Consider the following 22,188-nt stretch of genomic DNA (forward strand, 5'->3'; position numbering starts at 1 on the left):
GTTGTATACACTGTTTTGAAGTTCTGCACTGGTGTTCTGTTTGATATTATGAAATAAATAAAGTGATTTGTTCTAATTTATGTAATACCTAACACTGTAAAATTATTATTTTTTAACAGGAACAGATATCAATTAAAACCTAACACTTAAGTTTTCATTTAATATCTCATAACTTTCAAATAACTTTAAGCATTGTATTTCACCATTGTTGGTCTGAATTCTTTATATATTTTTTGAAAAATAATAAGTGAGCTGATTTAAGAGTGGTGCTTCTACCAAGGTGCTAATTTTATTTTAGAAAATGAACAAAAGAGACATACATTATAATTGTTCCCGACCTTGAATGACCTTGAAAGTGTGACCTTGAATGACCTTTGCAGTATCAGTGAGATATCTTAGCACATTTTGTATACTACTCAAATAATACATTTAATAATGACACTGTGCATTGTGATTTTTCCCTTTCCTACAAGAGTTTTTCAGTGCACTTGGTTTTCTTATGAATTGGTTTTAATGCATTATACACTTATGTGAGTGGTGTGATCATGACAGTCTTGATAAACAATGCTTAAATTTATTTGGATTTTGTTCTTGTTACCATTGATGGTTCAATAAAACAGTAAAAATCTCTTGGACAGTATGTGTGACATTATGGGTTTATTGATTTACATATGGTTACCAGACTTATTTGGTAGACATTTGTTTGCAGTATTTACATTTCATTGTCTAGAAATAATTGCAGTCTTAATTGGAAAATGTATTGACTGCTTTATAGCTGAATTTGAAGAGATATTTGAATATATTGGGTAGCTGCCTAAAATGGTATATACTTACTAAGATGAAACTTGAGTTACCGTGAAATCCCTGCAAAGCAGCCCTCTCTGGAGCAATAACCTCTGGAACAACAGAACGATTCCTCCATAATTTAAGACTTCATAATAATAAATTTGATCTCTCCAGAGTAAAACCTCTCGGCAACAAATATTTGTCTCCCACATGATGTTGCTCTGCAGAGGTTTTGCTGTACATTGTTTTCTTGTTTAGGGCACACACTTTCTTTTACTTGGGGACTAATATGCCGCTTTTCATGGAATGGCAAGAAAGTGTCACATTGAAGGTTCCATGAATAGCACTGTATGAACACATCAGCTGATGTTTATAAAGTCCAAATTTCACCATTTTCATGTTTAAATGTTGAATTCTGCTTAAGACAGTGCTAGGGGGTGTGGACAGTAACTTGCACTTTCCAGTACCGTCCATGAACAGGCTCAATCAGGTCACCTTTATAAATCATTTTACCTTTGTAATGCAAGTGAGGTAATCAAATAAGGCTTTTGTCTGCCTTGTCATTTTTGGATGGGAGCGTTTTTGTCCTACACTCAAATCCAGACCTTGCAGTTTCGATACTCAGTCTGGCTGCACATCTGACTCAAGTTGTGAATCATAAACTTTAAAATGTTTTTTTATATTATTATACTGGTATGTTAAACATGTTACTATAATATTTATAACTTACCATTCAGGATCAAACTGTGGTAGTAGCAGATTTCGGTTTGGCTAGAGTTATATCTGACCATGACTTGTTCCGTCAACCTCCTAAAACACCGTCTCCGGTAAAAGGTGCCGGGAAACGGCGATATCAGAGGAAGAAGCGATACACAGTGGTAGGAAATCCATTTTGGATGGCTCCGGAGATGATAAATGGGCACAAATATGATGAAAAAGTAGATGTTTTCTCATTTGGAATAGTTTTATGCGAGGTATGTTGATTTAAAACAATGAAATAATCATCTAGCTTTCCAGACGGGTGGTTCTACTCTGGTGCTTGCAAATACCTTAAACTTTACCTTGCGGAAGACAAAAGTGAATAGTCTATGCCACCAGTATGGAGCAAGGCCTGCCTGCAGATCCGTGCAGTCTGACTAGGCTCTATACTGTTGGCTGGCCAACTTCAAATTCTCACCTTGATATACCTAAAATTAATAATGGACTGTTCAAAAATGGAAATTGGAAAAGTCCATTTAAGAAATTCAGCAGGGTAAGGGTTAAATTATAATGCATAGGTTTTTCTGTACCCAGTAAAGATGTGATTGTCTTATAAACTAAAATATGTTAGTGTGCCATACATTGTTTAGAGGTCTGAATAGTTGTGTTGTGCAAATAATTAACTGTAAAGCAAAGTTAATTTAACAACAGATTGCATGTGAAGAAGGCATTCATATCTCTGGCTGATGAATAATGTCCCTATATAAGTGCTAATTGATATTCCTAATATAATATATGTGCCAATTAATGGCCTAATATAAGTGCCAATCAATGCTTCATAAAAGATACATTAAGGGTTGTTACATATTATTCTTTGAGTAAAATAATAAAGTTTTGAAAATTATAATAAGTAGTGTTATTTTGACACAATACGGAAGAAAGTAAATAATTGTAGCACCCAGACAAAAGAGATGATTAGCACGAAATGTTGTGAATACTTAAAATACTTCAATTAAGTACTATGCAATTATGAATTCATGTGACAACATCATGTCAACATGTCAGTTACATATAGTAAGTACTTGTAGTATACAAGTACATTTGTATTATATTTTTAGCAATCTAAATTGTTTGTGCATGGTTTTCAATGTTGTATACATCACTTTGGGTTGTTAAGATATTTCATTACCAAGTACATTTATTTACATACTCTTGATATTACTGGTACATATTCCTCTTTATTAAAGTCTAATATGTCAGACTCCAAAAATTTGATTGCTGAACTGTGCTGTGGTAAATTCAAAGTGGCAAATACTCTGATGATCTGGAGGGTATACTTCAGAAACCATCACTTTGGCACCAAAATTTGATAAATACACAGGACATACAGGTTATTAGTTAGATATTGATTCTACCGAATATTCAGACATTATTTGTAAAGGTTTCTTTCTATTTGAATAAAAGCACTTGTCCTTGTACATTATTAGATAATTGGTCAGGTTTATGCTGATCCGGACATTTTACCAAGGAGTTATGATTTTGGTCTCAATGTTGAAGCGTTCAAGGAGAAGTTCTGTAAAGATTGTCCAAATGGTCTCTTGAAGTTAGCCGTCATTTGTGCTCAGATGGTGCCAGAGAATAGGTAACATTTTAAAAATATTTTTTGAATAGTACATTTTCTTATTGCCTGATTTACTGTAAGGACGTATTGAAATTTGCGCTTAATGTCCATCCATGTGTGTATCCTTAGACAATTAGTTATCATATTTTATTGTAACTTTGAAAGTTTTAATCAATTTGATTCATGTTTATAATAAAATATCAAAACTATGGTAAAGTCTGAATTTAATAACAGTCCACTGATTGGTGATAAGTTATGCTCTCTATGCCATGAGACAAATATCACAATGTTCATTTAATGCTGTTATCTAAATTGATATTCTTCATCATCGCACCATAACATAGGTCGAATATTTTCTTTTTATGTACAATGTATATAATTTCAGACCATCATTTGAGAAAGTTAACCTTTGGTCAGAGAATCTTCTTCTGCACATAGAGCATGGCATGAAGTTACCATTAGAGCTTCAAGGAGATGCTGTGACATTTTACAAGGATTTAAAGGCAAGTGCAATGTCTAAGGCAGCTACTAAAGAGAGTAAAAATAATGCTAAAGAAAAAGAGGAAAGATCAGTAGAGAGGAAAGGGTCCAAGAAAGGAGTGAGACGAAAGTCTAGCCTGTGTGTTATTAGTGAAAGTTCTAATAATAAAACAAATGCATTTGATAAGAACATAGATGGAAGTGGTGAAAAAACAAGTGAATTACAAGAAAACACAACTGAGCCTATAGATAACACAAAAGATAAAGGTGCTGATACAGAAGAAAATGCAAATGAGAAGACAGAAAATATGATAGATGCAACAGAAGAAATTGTAATAAATGTTACAGAAAAGACAATAGAGAATACTGAGAATTCAATTAACACTAATGAAAATATAACAGATGTAGATAACACATTAAAGCATTCCGAAATTGCAACAGATTCAGAAGTTGTGAAAGATAATTCTGATATTGCAGAAGATCATTCCGAAATTGAAAAAGATAATTCTGAAATTGCAAAAGATCATTCCGAAATTGAAAAAGATAATTCTGATATTGAAAAAGATCATTCCGAAATTGAAAAAGATAATTCTGAAATTGCAAAGGATTATTCAGAAATCGATAAAGTGTGTTCTGAGGAGTCTTCCGAAATTTCTCAGATTGAAATAGAACATTCTCTGAATCAGAAAAATTCTGATATTGGAATAGGTGACTCTACTGGTATGTCTGAAACAGAGGGGACTGTTACTGATATGCAAACTATTGATATTTCAAAAGGTGCTGATAATTTTTTGAGTGATATATCCGACCACTGTGATACAAGTTTCGCTAAAAATAATATTGCAATCACTTAAGTGACCACCATAACGCTGAAGATTTGAATAAGACTTTGTTGGGAGAAAAAAAAAAGGAATTTATTTTATAATCAAAAAGAAAAAGACATGTACACAACAGAAATGATATTTTAGTGCCTTTCTAAAGCTTATAAGAGAAGGAACTGTTCAAAGTGAGCTATTTGGATTGTTAAAATTTGTCTGACTTAAATATTATGTTAATCCACTATCACTTTAAACATGTATTCATAATCTACACACATATTTATTACTAGACTCTATAGTAAATAAACAATGCGGGTCCAAAATATGGAAACTTGAATAAGGTAATTGTTAAACCCTTATACTAATTTACCCAAATTGAACTGAAACTGAAATAAGCTCTTGCCACCACTGGGCAGTCTTACCATCTTTATACTGCTGGTAGCTCAATCTTTTTTTTTATTTTGATAATAAAATCCTGTAGACTGTTTCAAATTCGAAGCTTGATAAATCCAATACAAAAATTCTGCAGGTTAAGGGTGATCATGCTGAATTTATTAAAATAGACATAACTAGCTTCTATTTCTTGGAACTGCTGACTCTCAGTTTTGTTAAAATTGTGATGAAAATTTTAACATGGTCAGCATTAGTGTAGAGTTTGGTCAGCTTTGCAGATATGCAGGCTAAAGTTATGTGAAACTTGTTTTGTATTAGCTGTCAGTGGTCACTTAAACTATTTTTTTAAAATTTTAATTTTTGAAAAAGAACAAAATATTTAATCAAGAAAATGTTGACCAGAATTCCTTTTAAGTGTTAAACTAAATTATGCAAATATGTCTTACATGTACATAGGGTCACTATATTTTATACAAAAAAGGAATAAAACAGCAAAAAATATTTACTTTAACATAAATAAGATTATGCAAAAAAGGAAAAAGTAATAACAATGCTGATAACAACATTTAAATGTCTCATTTCACATATTCATGTATTAATTGTGATAATAAATCATTTTTCATTGTGGTTACATCATGTCAAATTAAATATGTTCCATTGTAGTTAAATCATTTCATATTAAACATGCTCCATTGTGGTTATGCCTTGTCATATAAAATATGCTCCATTGTGGTTACATTATGTCATATGCTGTAATTTATTACATCCTTTTCATAAATAAAGAATAAAGAAAGTGAAATTATGTTTTGATAAAAATGATATTTCACTGCAGACAAACCATGCTTAAATTAGTATGAAAAACAATTTATCATTATATTAATAAATGAATTGAGATATTGTTAGGAATACACTCCACTGTAAGTACATGTACATTGTACATGATTTCTGGTTTGTACATGTCATATTAAATTCTAACAAAAGTAGAGTATTTTTTTGCAGAATTATTTATTAACGTAAGCTGCTATCATTATTTGATGATGTCACGTAATACAGCAAAAATCAGTAAATGTGACATAAAATTATAAAAAAGAGCATGAAGCAGTCGTAAAATTTGTGTGTTTTGCATTTTAGATTGTTTAAGTCTCATTAACACTAGCTGCTTTCACTTGTGGCTATGTCTCTTATGAAATTATTACATGATGGTGTTCACTCTGTGAAATATATTAGTAATGATAAATTATTGCCATGAAATTAAATGACTATTTTGATGGAAAATTACCCCACTTTCAATTTGCCCCTTAATGACTTGCCCCACAATTTGACCCTGAATGACTTGCCCCCACAATTTGCCATTCTTTCAATTTCAAGTCACCCTATTCAAATTTACCCCTGAATGTCTTGCCCCTCTTTCAATGACAATTCACCCCACTTACAATTTGCCCGTAAATGACTTGCCCCACAATTTACCCCTTAAAGATTTGCCCATATTTAAGTACAATTCATCTCACTATAAATTTAATCCTGAATGACTTGCCCCTCTTTTAATGACAATTCAACCCACTCACAATTTGCCCCTGATTGACTTTCCCCTCTTTCAATGACAATGTACCCCACTCACAATTTGCCCCTGAATGACTTGCCCCTCTTTTAATGACAATTCAACCCACTTACAATTTGCCCTGAATGTCTTGCCCCTCTTTCAATGACAATTCAACCTACTCACAATTTGCCCCTAAATGTCTTGCCCCTCTTTTAATGACAAATCACACCTTATTGACTTGCCCCTAAATGACTTGCCCATATTTAGGTACAATTCACACCTACTCTAAACTTTCACCTGAATGACTTGCCTATATTAAGTTTCTATTCAGTCCTATTCATTTCCTATCTGATCATAATAAACATGTTTTAATCATTTTCTTAGAGAATATTGTTTTTGTGTTATGTTTGTATGTTTTTGGTAAAATAACTTTTTATTGGTTAGTTTAAGAAATAAAGGTATGGGTAAGTTTCTAGAAGGTTTAAAGCTTTCATATTGATTTCTTCATATATTTGTAACCATAAAGTGCATATTAAGATATTTTGAAAACAAGTACAATGTACAAACAAATGTTAAGGTTAAATGTTTTTGTATTTGATAAATGTTTGAAATGATGGCGTTTTTGAGGTTACAAAAAAGGTCATAAAGTTATCTTGAGTGGGAAAAATTATGTTATTTCAAAGGATATCACTGTAAAATGTAATAATTAATAATATGTCATTTATGAACTGTTATGATATGAATTACATGTACTTGTTCAATGCATATTTTTAAGAATTCCTACCATACATTCCTTAATTAACACACATTGGGCTATACATTTTCCAAAAGTTGGTTGGGTTATTAATTAAAAGTACAAAAAATGTTGAATAATGTCGAAATTAAGTATTTTTGTGTTATTTTCCTCTGAATTACATAATATTATACAAATCTGTGAAGTTTTTTTCTGGTTTAATAATAAAAACTGTCACCTTGGTAACTCGGTTCTCTGTCAAAAGGGAATGGTGTTTATTAGGGGAGAGGCGTTAATTAGAAAATGTATGGTACTTGTACATGTAATTATGTTGGCTTTGATATATTGGTATTTTGTATACATTAAGGGAACAATTTGCTTTTTAATTGTTGAATAATAGATATAGATAATGATATTTTCTATGAAAATGTTAGCATATTATAAATCATGGTAATCGTAGCATACAATTACTAGAAATTATGGTATTTGAAATTGTATTTTTGTGTGTATATTATATAAGTTTGGCAATTCTATTTAAGCTTTATAATGTTAATATGATAGAAGGTGAATGGTTATTTATAAATCCATGCACATGTATTAATCATAAAAGTGCTGGGTAGGCTAAAAAGCCCTTCCACATTGAAAAGAAAGTTTATTTTCCATTTATTAAAGTTAAATTTTATTGAAGTTTAATTGGAACAAAAGTTGTGAAAGTTATCTGCTTGGAAACTATTTATACCTATATGTGTTATGGTATTTTCATATTCAGTCATTTTGCCATTGCATTGATTTTGTTACCCATCCAAAAATATGTGTTCACTTTACATTCCGATCAAACAACTTATATGTTTTATCATTTCTTTAGCAGGGTCATTTAAAAAGAAAGACTCCCACATCTTTATGTACATGATGCTGGTAGATTTATTTTAGGTATTTTGGAGTAATCAAATTGGAAGAGTATTTGAATAGTTGCAAACTAATTATTAAAGGTTTAAAGAAGGGGACCATATTAATAGAAATATCCTATTCTTAACCATTATAATGCTAAACATTTAAAGCAGCAAGCCTCCAGATTCATGCCAATTTTCATGAAAATTTTGAAAATGTGTTTGAATGTGTAATATTGTGAATTAACCAAAAGGAAGCAATTTACATATTATCAATGGCACTTACAAACCATGTAAATTACCAAAAAGTTGTCAAAATATGCATAAATAGCCTTTACTGCGTTAGTAACGCAGTAGAAATATAGTTGTAAATACTGAAAAATCAGTCATTAATCGCACATAATATGTAAAATATTACTTGAATCTTGAAACTTTTTACTTTTCCTTACATCTTAGTACATTTTTCTCAAGTTTGATTTTATTGAAATATTTTGACTCATCTGGAGGCATGTAGCTTTAAATGGATTGTTCAATCTGGTCAAAACTATTTGTGGCGGGAAAATTCATAATATGAACTGATAGAATAGCTAACAGTGCAGACCATGATCAGATGGCATGGATGTGCTGGCTGATATTTGTCTGCACTGTTTTCATGAGTGGAATCTGTTACAATCAGTAGGCTGAGTGTTAAGAATGGAAATATCTCATGTTTTAATGCAAAGAAGGCAAATAGTTTTTTTAAATTGTCTGTCTGGAAGTTGAAAATTTTACTTTTGCCTGGGCATCTTCATTCAATCAAGCTAGGCCCTTTATATGTATTTATGAATAATAGCTTCATTCTCGGATATTGTAATTTGACCTTGATACATAAATAACCTTGACCTTAAATATAAAATTAGTAACATTGTTGTTCTTTAAGCAATACTTTGATACAACATACCTCTCTGTTCAAGAGCTTTGTAATGGTATATTTATAAATGATCTTGACCTTGACATGGCCTTGAACTTAAAGGTTTATTTTTTTTTTATATTTATAAATTATCGACACAGAGTTGTTATTGTATTGATTTGGAATGGGTGCCTATTTATATAAATCCTTGGACAAAATGATAAATTTATTTTAACAATATTTTCAGCATTAATTTATATAGTTTAAAAGATATGCCATGTCTGTCTAGAAAAAAGCTTATTTTGTATTGAACTAAATGGTTTTTAGCTCGACTTTTCTATGAAAAGGGGAGCTATCCTACTCGCCCCGGCGTCGGCGTCGGCGTCACACCTTGGTTAAGTTTTTCGTACCACCCCACTTTATTTCAGAAGTATTACAAGTATGGCTTTGAAACTTACCATACTTGTTCACCATCATAACCTCCATCTACAGACAAGAGTACATAACTCTGTCAAGGTTTTTGACAGAATTATGGCCCTTTTTTGACTTAGAAAGTGTATTGAGCTTGGTTAAGTTTTTTGTACCACCTCACTTTATTTCAAAACCATTGGAGGTATTGCTTTGAAACTGACCATACTTGTTTACCATCACGACCTTCATCAACAGACAAGAGGACATAACTCTGTCAAGGTTTTTGACAGAATTATGCCCCTTTTTGACTTAGAAAATACATTGAATATGGGTAAAATCCACTTATTGCCTTAACCCTTTGAGATATTGCTTTGAAACTTTTAATGCTATTTCACATCATTACCCCCATCTGTACGCAAGAGAAGGTAACTCTGTCAAGGATTTGTTTTAAAAATTAAGGCCTTTTATCGACTTAGAATTAAATTTATTTAAGGCTCAACTCAGTTTTTTTTTCTTTCTTACCAGCCCTCTTTTGACTTAAACATTTCAAACTTTGCTGCAGTGTTCAAGGGTATCACACAATTCAGTAAAATAATTCTTCACTAAATATCTTAATGCTCATGGCCATTGTTCACTTTAAAAATACAGAGATTCTTGTATTGCCTTTTACTGCAAAAACTTTTTTTATTGGCAAGCAATAAAAAAGTCGAGCGCGCTGTCTTACGGACAGCTCTTGTTAAATGCTTTTCTAAACTGAACAATAAAGGCTTTGATTAATTAATAAGAATTGAAAAAAAGGGACCACTATGCTAGATAGATTTTTTAACCAGGTTTTCCGAAGGAAAAAACTGGTTATAAGATTGAGGTATGTCGGCGGGCGGGCGGGCGTAAACAATTTCTTCTGTGCGCAACTCCTCCTACATTTCTCAACGGATTTTGACCAAACTTTCACAGAAGCTTTGTCATCAAGTGCCCTGGCGCATATTGTCGGGGTTTTGCGATTAGATAATATTTGACCTAATTATGGCCCTTTGTTTTTTTTCCTTATATAAAATATATAGTGAACAATTTCTTCTGTGCGCAACTCCTCCTACATTTCTCAACGGATTTTGACCAAACTTTCTCAGAAGCTTTGTCATCAAGTGCCCTGTCACATATTGCCAGGGTTTTGCAATTGGTATATATTTGACCTAATTATGGCCCTTTGTTTTTTTCCCTTATATAGAATATATAGTGAACAATTTCTTCTGTGCGCAACTTCTCCTACATTTCTCAATGGATTTTGACCAAACTTTCACAGAAGCTTTGTCATCAAGTGCCCTGGCGCTCACTAAATTCCCATGTTTCTTCCAAGACATCATTCAAGTATTTTTTTAAAATTGTGAACATACTTTTCTTGATATCGCACAAAACACCACACGCCAATATTGTTGACAAAAGAAAATGACAAGAGACGCAAAAATGCAAAAATTAAGCAAAAATAAAGTACTGTTTACCTTTCTAAAATATTTGGGAAAAAAAGGCGAATAGACAACATAAAATTTCTCAATCATTTTTGTTTGAGGAATATTAAAAAAGCCATAATTCCTCCTAAAAGTTCAATTAAAAACAAATGCCCCTTCATGACAAAGCTTCTGTGAAATATTTTGCTGAAAACCTGGTTGCATCGCATTGCGATGTTCCTTTTTGTAGTTTTTATTCATGTTAATATATAAATTTAGTCATTTTTTTTTATTTATCTCTTTATATTATATAGAAGTGTGAAAAGTTTTAGCTCTTGCAATATAATATTGTTACATTTATACTTTTATACGTATGTTTTATGTCTTGCCCCGGGCCGGCAGAATTAGGGAAATAGGCATTAAGATTATATTATTTTATTATAAAAATAAAGAGTTAAAAGAAAAACAGACATGTTGGTTGTTTATTTGTATAATGATGGATAAATTTATGGATAAAAGGCAATGGTTATTCATCCCTTTGGAGCTTGCACCTCGCATGGAGGCAAAGGTCATTGGCAGGACAACTTTAACCTCCAATTTTCAAACCAGAAGGTCCCGACTGATGCCTACAAAGTGGCATGGACAATGAGAGAAATCGTATTTAAAGATGCACAAGCTCCTTGTACACAGAGATGGCTTAAAAGGCAGGTCTTGGGCTGCTATTCCATTAGTACACGAATTGCATCGAGGGCATGTCCACGGTTGCTTTAATGGATCCGTTATAGTGTAGCAAGCAGAGAATAATTATTTGTAGAATATTATATAATTTCCTTCTTATACCAAAAACAATAAATTACGGAAAAATCATTAAGTACCAATGGAATAGCACCCTTATACATGTACCTTAAGTATATCAGCCTTTATCAGGGCTACCTCACCTTTCAATTATTTCCACTGGTTAATGTTAGATACAGGTCTTATATGCCACTTAAGAGACCTTTCTGGCTCAAAATTAATTATTCAGCTACTTCTCTGTTGAACTGCACAGGAATAAATTATAACCACTTTTTGCTTAAAAATTTTCACTTCTAAGGCAAGATGGTGACATGTCAGAGGTCCTTACTCTGTGCCTCATTATTGGCTGATAGGCCCTCCTTCAGTTTACATGCATATTAGCCTCCTTATTGGCAGTTATTGCATTGACACTCTCAGTTGATTTCCAGACTATATCTAGTAATCTTGGCCATGTAGTAATGAATGACTAGCTATAACCAGTAAAACAAACAACTTAATAGGGATGAGCTTGTGATTGGCTGAGATTTAAAACATAAAAGAAATGGTCTAGCAGTTACTGCCTACCTCTCAACGAGAGATCTTGGGTTTGAGTCATACTGAGCCAGTACATGCAATTCCAGCCAGCAGACTGTAGACTTTCAAAAATTGAAGTAAGCCATAAGCTTTCATTGCAATAGAACTCAAATAAATCTTGTAAAATTAAACAAATTGGAGACCTATCCAAATAATTCTCAAAATGGTGGTAACACATGTTCAGTTTTTATGACTGATACATTCTCAAAAGGAAAACAATAAAGATCATACAATTTACATAATTTATTTGATAATCTGAAGCACTATAGTTTCTACTATTACAAGCAGAAGATAATATATGCTTAAATCTTTATCACTTTATATATATACCCTTGTCCCCAATATATTTCTGCAATGGACTAAAGATTTAAAGACGTTTTTGAGAGTAGTGCAATATTTTTTTTAAAAGGCAAGAAGTTCAATATGTAAATTCATTGAAGCATGGCAAAAGTTTTGGTTTTTTTTAGATAGAATTGTCTTAATCTTTGCATAATGACTAAATATGAAATAGCAAAACAGAATTTGAATAAAATAAGGTACAAAATGAGCTTGATTTTTTAATAATCTGCTCCTGCAAGAGACCAAAGTAGTAAAAAATCTCACTTTTAGGGGCAGATAACTCAAAAACAAAGGTGACAACATTTTTTATTTGTTTTAATCACTATTCTCCTTAATGCTTTCTGTTCTCTGTGCAAGTTTAAATTTTTCTTCTGTGCCTTTGTTAAAAAATTTGCATTACTCCCAGAAACTTCTTTAATAGTTTATACAGTAAATGTTGAAAGTTATACAATTGAGTACTGGTAACAATCAATAAAGAAGTGCGGAATAACTGTGCTCTGTGCTGGTGCCAGTGGCATGGTATTGCTAGCACTTGGCGTACAAAATACGTGTGTGATTCCTATAATTATGACTAATTAATTTGCAAATATAGCCCTAAAAAAATTGAACAAAATAAACCCTGAATGTGATAAATGAAGAAAACTTCAGCGGACGGAACTGAAAAATTATACTAAGAAGTTAAGTAGATCTAGTACATTATACAAAATTGACAAGGTACTGATTTTTAGTGGCCTAAAATACCATCAAGTTTATGCATAATTCTTAAAAAAAATTGAGATTTTGTCATTTCGGATCATTTGTAGCTGTGTTATTAACACATCACATCTGGAAATAAGCATTATTCATTTGCACAAGCCCTTATGATCTTTTTCTGGAAATAACAGCTATATATCCAAAAAAGTCAGATGATGAAGGCTTATGATTGAAGACTAAATATCTTCAGATAAATTGTCAAAAAGTATAGTCTGTCCCATTTTCCGAACACAGAAATAATTAGGAGCTATACCAGACAGTAAGTGTCTAAAATGTTTGTCAAACAACCACATTATAAGAAGACTAGATCCTAATCATACAAGTCTCCTATGAGGGATTATAGAAAAATTATCTTTCACATGTAGGCACCAGTTTTTAAAAAATAAACAATTCTAAATTTATAACTTGACTTACATTTCTTTCTTCCTAACATCTGTTTTATAAAGTTTTAAATAAGGAGTACAGTAATACACAAACAATATAGTAATCACTTGATAAATATCATTGCATTGCACATATAAGTTATTGACTTTATATCATATCTTTGAGAAGGTAAGAAAATATCTAACAGACAGTTTTGAATAAAGAGTACAGTAAACAAACAACACAGCATTACATTTTTTATTTAACAAATATCATTGCACCTAAGTTTTTTAATTTATCCTAGTTTTGAGAAGGTAAAAAAATATTTAACATATATTGAAGTACAAGCGAGCTTTTCACTAACAACCCTTAAGTTTTGCATATCTTTTTACATAAATTTGGACTTATGCAAAACTTAAATATACATTAGTTGCGTTTCACTAAACAGAACGTGTAATTAATGCCAGTAATAAGTGAGCGTAATTTTACGTTTAAACTAAGCTAAGAAAGTTTAGAGAAACGCAAATAAATACTTAAGTTTTGTTTACGCAAAAAGTTACGTTCAAACGAGTTACAATAACATAAGTATGTTAGTGAAATGCACCCCAGATGTTCTGTAATATACGAGGGGTTATCCAAAAGTTTGTGGACTTTCTTTGTTGCGTAAACTATACTTGAGATATTGATTTGAAATTCTTACACTGCTTAGAAGAATATATAGCAAATAAACACAGACAAATTCATGTTAGTAGCTTCTTATATTGCAACAATATTTAATTTTACATAAACACATGTCACCAACAGCAGCGCACTCCAAAACGTTATTGACGTCAACGTCATAATATTTAACGTACAACGTATGCTTCAACGTTACGCAGTCAATAATCATTACTGCTTCACAAAGTAATGTCCATCACTAAATTTTTTATGCCACTTAAACACTTATGAAAGTAAAATTTTATTTTCTTTGTTTGCCTGTTGTTTTTTCTTCAAATGTTTTTGTTGGTGTCATTCCAAAATTGCAACAAAATTTTATGATCACGCTATTTTCTTATTTCTGCATGTCCTCCATTTTTCCGTTGTAAACACTCGTCGTTTGGCGTTTTCAACAAAAATTAAAGGGAATGACGTCCATAATTTTAATGAATTCCTTAAATGACATCATAGAAGAAGTATGCGATGTTTAGCGGCTTTTCTACGTTAATTAGTAGTTTTAGCAAAAAAATATACGATGACTAACTTGGTTTTTCTACCGTGCGCCAGGTGCCGTGTATGTGCTTATTTAAAAGCAATATAAAACCATTATTTATTGACGCAGTTAATTGTTCCTTTCAAAACATGTTGATAATATTCTACAAAGTATGCTGATAAAATTTCATTATCATACACGTTGGCGTTCAAAAGATATTGAAAAAGTGCACGAATTTTTGGATAACCCCTCGTACTCTTAAAAGATTCAAACCCTAGTGGTCTGTAAGGAGTCATCTAGAAGATTACATCTAACAATTGTCTACACAAACTAAAAATCGACAGTACTGTACATTATAAAGATTTGGAAAACTCGAAACAAATCGAAAGATTAACGTTCAGGAAAAAATAACTTACACGACCTTGACTGGTTAATTATACATGATAATGGGTTCCAAACATTTTTTATGAAGAATTTTAAGTTGAGCCAATACATTGAAGGCTGTGTACTATGAAAGTCACATACATCTTCTATAAAGGCAATGTACTATGAAGGCAGACAATGTGGGTTATCCCTAATAAGAATATTGCATACAGAGTTAATTGTGTCCTAAAATTCTACCATGTTTACTTTTCAATTTTTTTATAATGCATGAAGCTTTGCAGCATGTCAAGCTATAACTGGGTTATATATACACGCATTTATAAATACCAAAAACTATACCATCAAATTTATTTCATATCATATTGATATTTTTGTAAAAATGCCTTTGCAATCTAACACAGATTAATTATTAAAGAAAACAGAATAAAAACATTCCTTTACAAAAGTGTTCAATGTTTATTTTAGTGAAAAGAGCAATGACTTTATGCATGTTCCACATCTACTATCCTAAACTTACAAACATCATTTTTTTCCCAGTGAGAATAAAACATGTTAAATTTCTACCAGTCATTTTATTGGTTGTTTTTTTACCCTTTAAATTTTGTTTGTAGTTTTAAGAACTATTCTCTGTATTACAGCTTGGCCTCGGTCCTGACCTGACCAACATGTGCGGACAACTAAACAGTATTATTAATTCCTCCATAAGTAACATACTACTTATTGCACATGATTTCTGCATAAGCAGCAAAGGATAAATGAACATTAGACTGAATGTCAAAGATCAAATGTCATGGAGGATCAAAGACATGGAAAAGAGTTAAAGGGACGTACCTGCAGAGACCATAATTAACATGACATGATTTTATATTATAATAATAATTTCAATACATGACAATACTATAAAAATACAAATATATAGAATATTTCAAAGAAATATACAAAAAAAGTTATAAAAATTGCATGCAAACAGCTTTATATATTAAGCCATGCAGGCCACAATTTTATTTACAGAACTGGAAAGTTAGCCAATGAATGGCAGAATTGAAAGGAAAGAAGAATAAATAGAGAAATTTATAGGGAAGGAAAAAGGGAATAAAGAGGGGAAAAAATAAAACTTAGAATAGAGAACACTATATTACCATTTACAAACTTGTATTCACTGGAGTAGTGAAATTTGTAAACATTTTTCAACCTAAAAATATATGTTTATAACTTCACTAAATTGAGTTAATAAAATAAACACATTTGAGTATTGCTAAATGAATTACATTTATAAAACTAGGTCAAAGAAATGTTATCAGTTTAACAAACATCATCACTTCTCATAAACATCAAGTTGAGTTACAGCCAGACTAGATCGTTTCAAGTTATCAACCATTAAATAATGTTTCATTTTCGATTACATAACTTTAATAACAAAGTTAAAAACAATGCCTACTACTGACGAAATATTTAGAAGTCTTTGGCTCAAATAATATCTCAAAATCATGCAGAAAAATTAAAATGTTACAAAATATCATAAACAAGATCAACAAGGAAAGGCCGCGTTCAAAGAACGCAACCCTCATACGACCCAGCAACAAAAACCAGTGGAAAGGAGCCCAGACGGACCCCAAACAAAAACAAGGCAGGGCACAAGAGGACACATGTCGAGGGTCGAACAAAACTGTTGTAAGTCCTTCTTTATGTTATATAATATACTGCAGTTTTGCGGTCAACCCTCAATGTATCTAACTGTTCAACTGATCAAAATTTAATGAAATCAACAGATTATATTAAAACTAGTCTTTTAAAAGCAATTGTGACTCCTGGCTAAAAAGCCGCTTTATGACAAACAACACTTTCAAGGCACCAACAACACTAAAAGCATGAGGTAAAACTCCCAAACTAAAAAAAATCATATCAATATCTACTGGCAGATAGAAACTGACTTTTTTAAGCACCTTTAAGTAAAATTAAAACATAATTAATGCCAAATAAGCCACAGAATATATTTAAATATTATGTCCTAAAAACTTTAAAACATTAATACACGCTGCATTCTTAAGCCCTATTCTATGAGTATATTCCAGTAAAACATGCAATTAAAACAAAACATAAAAGTACCAGTTAAATGGCTCTCGAGAACCAAATTAGACTTTAAAACAGTATATTGTTTGCCACTTTTGACTGACCCATCTACACAAAAAATAATCCATCAAATCCTTCTTGTCAGATCTGTTCTTTGTTTCCATACAAGATAGCAAAATAAAGGACACAGTGTTGCATCTAGTTTGTTGTACAGTGCAACCAATTTTGACAAAAAATCTAAATTTAAAAGCGTAACTTCAAAAACATAGCTTTGAGAAAAATGCCCTTATCATCTTATGTCTAACAACTGCGCCTTGTCATAAGCAAGAATTTTAAGTTTCATGTTGATAACTTTTGAAATGTTTGAATATTGGGCTACATTAAAGATTATGCACAACAACGCTGCAGCAATCATTACAACTTGACCTTTTTATTTAAAACAGACAAGCTAAAAATGCAAAATCTTTCCTTTTCTTTTTGAAATGAAATGTATATAAATTATGTTTCAATCAAGTCGGAAAAAACAACATTGATACATATTGCCCATCAACCAGCCCAAATTTTAACAATTTGGGTCAAATGTGACAACAATTTTCTTAGGTAGCTTGAACTGGCTTCCTTTATAACAATTACAAATGTATTGCACTTATCTACACATTAACATATAAGATCGTAACATTTATTACCATTATTTGGTTGACTTTCAATGTCAAACCACTTCTGTGAAAAGATCATAATTATCATTGAATCCAGATCTACAACACGTAATACAAGACAACTAGTTGCCCTTTTACATCACACATTAGTCTGATTTTTTCTTTTTGGTACAACCTTATACATTTATATCTAAAGCAGTAATATACATATATGTATAAAAAAAATAAATTTCTGGCTCTCTTCTTGGTACCCAATGTGGCAAGAACATAAAATATCTATATTCTGTAAATCAATTAAATTTCTGTGATCTGTTCCCTCCGTCGCCCTGCCCTTGGTGTCTTCAGAGAACCGTTTGTAATTGGCGACAAACACTGTAATGACCTGAAATATCATAATAACCTAATAAAGTCATTGAAAAACAATTCAATTACTTCATGCTTTAGTTCTTTATTTCTGTCCAATATACATACAGGCAATTTTAAAAATTTAAAAGAAAAGTCAAACATGTTATTTTATTTAATTTTGTTCAATAAAGGGTCAAAACTTTGCTTCAGTTGTTGAAGAAAAATTTGTTCTCTTAACAATTCAAATATCAACTTGTTGAATCAAGGTCATAACTTTGCTTCAGTTGCTCAAGAAAAATTTTTTCTCTTAAAAATTCAAATATTAACTTCTTATTAAATTTTGTTGAATCAAGGGTCATAACTTTGCTTTAGTCACACAAGTGACAAGTAAAATTTTGTCACTTCTGAAAATTCAAGATTACCTTCTAGATCTGGATCTTGTTTGAAGTGTTCCAGGTGTTAAGTTGACCAATGCTTGCATGTTTGCTGTCAAATCTTCTACTTCCTTTCTTAGTCTTGTAGGTGTTTCAACATCATGCCTTGAGGTACAAATTTTTTTATTATTATTACACATACATTTTGTAAAATAAGTATGTTTAGCAGGAGAAAAGTTAAAATTATCAATAAAGTAATAATAAAGATTTCGAGCTGATTATATAGCCTAGTATTAAGAACTGCAAGCAAGCCACTTGATCACATTTGAGCCGGTTGATGGCATTTATAAAGAAAATAAAATTTATATATATACATGTCCATTTCACCTGTCCAAAGTCTTTATATCGAAGGTATTATATTTCAAAATTACAGAACTTGATTGCTTGTTTTGTTTGGTTTCATGCCAGCAGCCACACTGCCACTATAAAGGCCACATGGCAACTTTCAAGCTTAGATTGTGAAGGAAGACCACAGGTGACATTTTTAAACATTATTTCAGACATGAGCAGGCACCCAAATAGAGCCACCAACCTTCCATTAGCTAGCTGGATAGCTTCCTCGCATGAAAGAATCTAAATTCCCTGACAGGATTTGAAACAACAACAACACTGAGGGTCAAGCGATTTGAAGTTTGGGAACTTAATATAAACTTAGCCATGGAAGCTCTCCTCAAATATTTTACTAACTGTTCATACAATGTAATTGTAGAATGTTACATAGTAACGTAAAATCAAGCAGACAAATCTCATTTATAAAATTAATCATAAAAGGCTGAAGTTATTTGAATAAATGATACTTACCACCTAGGCCTAGCTCTAATGCCCATCTTTGCTCGTGATTTGGGTGTTTCTATTTGAAATGGAGAATACATGCTCACCTCTCTATAACCTTTAAAAAAAGTGGTTAATATGTTCAATATGTTTTACTGAATATGTTTTAATGCAATCGGAAATTACAAAATTACACATTGCAGCTTATAGGATCTTGTGTACAACCCCAAATACACTTTGTACATGCATTTAACAATCTGTCAGACAAGAAACAAATATTTAACTAAAGCCACAATTAGCTAATGTTTTGCTGTTACTGCTTCATGAAAATCTAGTAGTGATATCACAACATCCTCACTTCTGTCTTACACATCAAATTAAAGAATAGAGTATGAATGGCACATTATGTCTCAACAACAAATTAATATTTACTTCTTTACTTCTAAACATGAATTATAAAATGTTTAAATAATGATTTAAAGAATGTTAAATGTTTGAAGAAAGTAGCGATAAATGTAAAATAATTTGTCATAAAACTTAAAAGTAGCGTAGTGTAAACAAAGTAGTATTTTACTTCCATGCAAAATACTTATTCACTATATACCTGTACTTAATGCCAAAAAGCCACAGATAGTTCAGATAATTTGCCAATGAGAAACTTTTTGGATACTATAACAGGTACACCAATATCAAAAAAAACTTTTGAGAAATAAAAATAAAAACATTTCTGGGGCATAATGAGTTAAATATTTGTATTAAAAAATATCATCATACCGCCCTTTGTAGTTTTGGCTTGGATCTTTTTACTTGATTTTCTTGATCTTGCTGTTGGAGACATCGGTGAATTTATACCATCTTGAAGACGTTTTCTCTGACGGGTGGACTTTTTCAGTTTCTGAATTTATTATTGTAAGCATGTTAAATTCATCAAAATGTTTATGTCATTGAATTAGTCATTTAAACTGCAATTTTTTAGGAAGAAAATGTGTAAATCATTATTGTGCAATTTAAGTTAATGAACTATCAATATTATTTAAAGGATATACTGTCACCTTAGTGCAGTAACCGGTTAACTCCTATTGAATTTTAAAAGGAGTTAACCCGTAACTGCATTATGTTTACAATATGTATGTCAATTCTGGTTTTTGGGTCGCACATGCATAACAGGTAGAATGCCTGTTTGCCAGTTTGGTGCCTAATTTTGTAAGGTTATAGTAATAATGTTATTGTTTTTGGATCCCAAAAGGGTTGATTACCAGAAACCAGCTCAAACCCTGATAAATTATACAAAAAAAGATAGTATACTAAAGCAATTACCGTCCAATATTTTCACTCATGTTTAAGTTTTTAACTTTTCTATCTATCTTCCATTAACCTTTTCGAAAACCTAGCTAAACACCGTTTTCCGGTACATTACGGATTAAGCTCAATTGCAAAGTTTACAAAAAATAAATTGTTTATAATAAAAATCAATAAAATTTAAACAGTCGTTGTGGCATCTTTCATGATAAATAAAGACATTTTTACCGTAAACCTGTGTATTTACCTTATATTTTGTATGGAATAATTCATTCAATGATATCTTATTATTTTCTTACAAAAAAATAACAGTTTTATCTCACTTTAAATTAAAAAAGGCCAAAAACATATAGCGTTCGTTGTTACACTCTATTGATTGGGTAAATTCCCCAGAGCTATGTACAGAAAGTACCGGATAACAGCGTTTAGCTAGGTTTTCGAATTCGTGAATAAATGTCAAACCCCTTGTGTGGATGTAGACATGACTCTTTCCTTCAGAGTCCAGTTAACTTGCGGTTCTTTTACATGCCCAGTGTTACTGTGTAAAGCACTGATACATGTATGCAAGTGTTAACTGGATTTTAAGTCAATTTTTCTTACTGGTCAGTACACCTCTATGTAAGTGGGAAACACTTAAGTGTCTCCAAAAAATCCCAAGGGTGTTAACCAGGATCGAAACCAGGACTTCAGGAGTGACAGTCAGGGGTCTAATAAACTGAGCTATTGCGCCACCTCGAACTTTTAAAGATGGTTTGAAAACTGAAATAACTAACACTACAGTTTTTCTGGTCCAACGTGACCCAGGTCCGACATGTATACAAAAATGTATATGAAAAAACTTTAATACGACACATAAATATTACCTGTCTAATTGTTCCCACAACATCTCTAACCGATTGCGTTACACTGCTGTTTCTCCTAAAGTTTGACTGCGATTTGGACTTCTCAGAACTTTCCCCGTGACACGACTGACTTCCTGCACTTTTCGCCATGTGTGACTGTGTGCTTTTTGAACGTGGAGTTTCAAGATAACCTTTGTTTTCTTTGCCTCTTACAGCTTCATATCGATTACGCGCCCCAGCACCCCGCAACATATTCTTAAAAGAAGCCATTTCTCAAAAAATAATATGACTCACTTCAAACGGACCGCCAATAACAAACAATCACACGTGACTTCCCGGAAGTTTGCATATTTTATAATGGGATTATCTCGGCTTTTACGTTTTACAGTATAGGTTGTGCCCAACTAAATTATTTCCATTTCTAAAAGATCTAAATTAGGCCTACTCAATTTGAATTGTCTTTGATCTGTTGGAAAATCCAAATCTCACCAATTATTTGTATCATTCAATTAAATTGAAAATTTGATTAAGTCAATAAAATTGACCTAATATCATAGAGAAATTGTTGTTGTTTTTTCACATCTGATGTTTAAACATATTTATTTCAATATTTTACATATATTACATTTTATATGTGAATAATTGTTACATAAATTGAAAGGGATTAGAACGAAAG

General features: G+C 31.6%; 2 protein-coding genes across 3 annotated transcripts in view; one reads left to right on the forward strand and one right to left on the reverse strand.

Moving 5' to 3' along the window:
- The window catches only part of LOC132720885 (LIM domain kinase 1-like), a 35,101-nt gene extending 27,588 nt beyond the window's left edge, over positions 1–7,513 (forward strand). Inside the window, exons 10-12 of one of the 2 annotated variants that reach the window (XM_060705118.1) lie at positions 1,524–1,760; positions 2,973–3,127; positions 3,492–4,733. In XM_060705118.1, the coding sequence (XP_060561101.1) occupies positions 1,524–1,760; positions 2,973–3,127; positions 3,492–4,440 (1,341 nt within the window). In that variant the 3' untranslated portion in view covers positions 4,441–4,733. Of the gene's footprint in view, positions 1–1,523; positions 1,761–2,972; positions 3,128–3,491 lie in introns of both variants that reach the window. The other variant, XM_060705120.1, reaches the window with a different exon arrangement.
- A 4,782-nt stretch (positions 7,514–12,295) lies between these two features.
- On the reverse strand, positions 12,296–21,866 carry LOC132720886 (uncharacterized). The gene is made up of 5 exons (XM_060705121.1): positions 21,534–21,866; positions 20,146–20,266; positions 19,402–19,489; positions 18,589–18,705; positions 12,296–18,203 (listed from the first exon to the last, which is right to left on the reverse strand). The coding sequence occupies exons 1-5, from the start codon at positions 21,780–21,782 to the stop codon at positions 18,116–18,118; spliced, it is 663 nt and encodes a 220-aa protein (XP_060561104.1). The 5' UTR covers positions 21,783–21,866; the 3' UTR covers positions 12,296–18,115.
- Between the last annotated feature and the right edge of the window lie 322 nt (positions 21,867–22,188).

This window comes from Ruditapes philippinarum, unplaced genomic scaffold (genome assembly GCF_026571515.1).
Source record: "Ruditapes philippinarum isolate M1 unplaced genomic scaffold, ASM2657151v2 ctg1674_1_1_1_1, whole genome shotgun sequence".
Lineage (NCBI taxonomy): Eukaryota > Metazoa > Mollusca > Bivalvia > Venerida > Veneridae > Ruditapes > Ruditapes philippinarum.

What these genes read in the sequence shown, in the direction of transcription:
- LOC132720886 (XM_060705121.1), bottom strand. Translation starts at nt 21,782, where the DNA reads ATGGCTTCTTTTAAGAATATGTTGCGGGGTGCTGGGGCGCGTAATCGA. An exon ending in TTGTGGGAACAATTAGACAG is followed by an intron (nt 20,267 to 21,533) that starts GTAATATTTATG and finishes TAATAAATTCAG; the next exon opens with AAACTGAAAAAGTCCACCCG. An exon ending in ATTAGAGCTAGGCCTAGGTG is followed by an intron (nt 18,706 to 19,401) that starts GTAAGTATCATT and finishes TTGTACCTCAAG; the next exon opens with GCATGATGTTGAAACACCTA.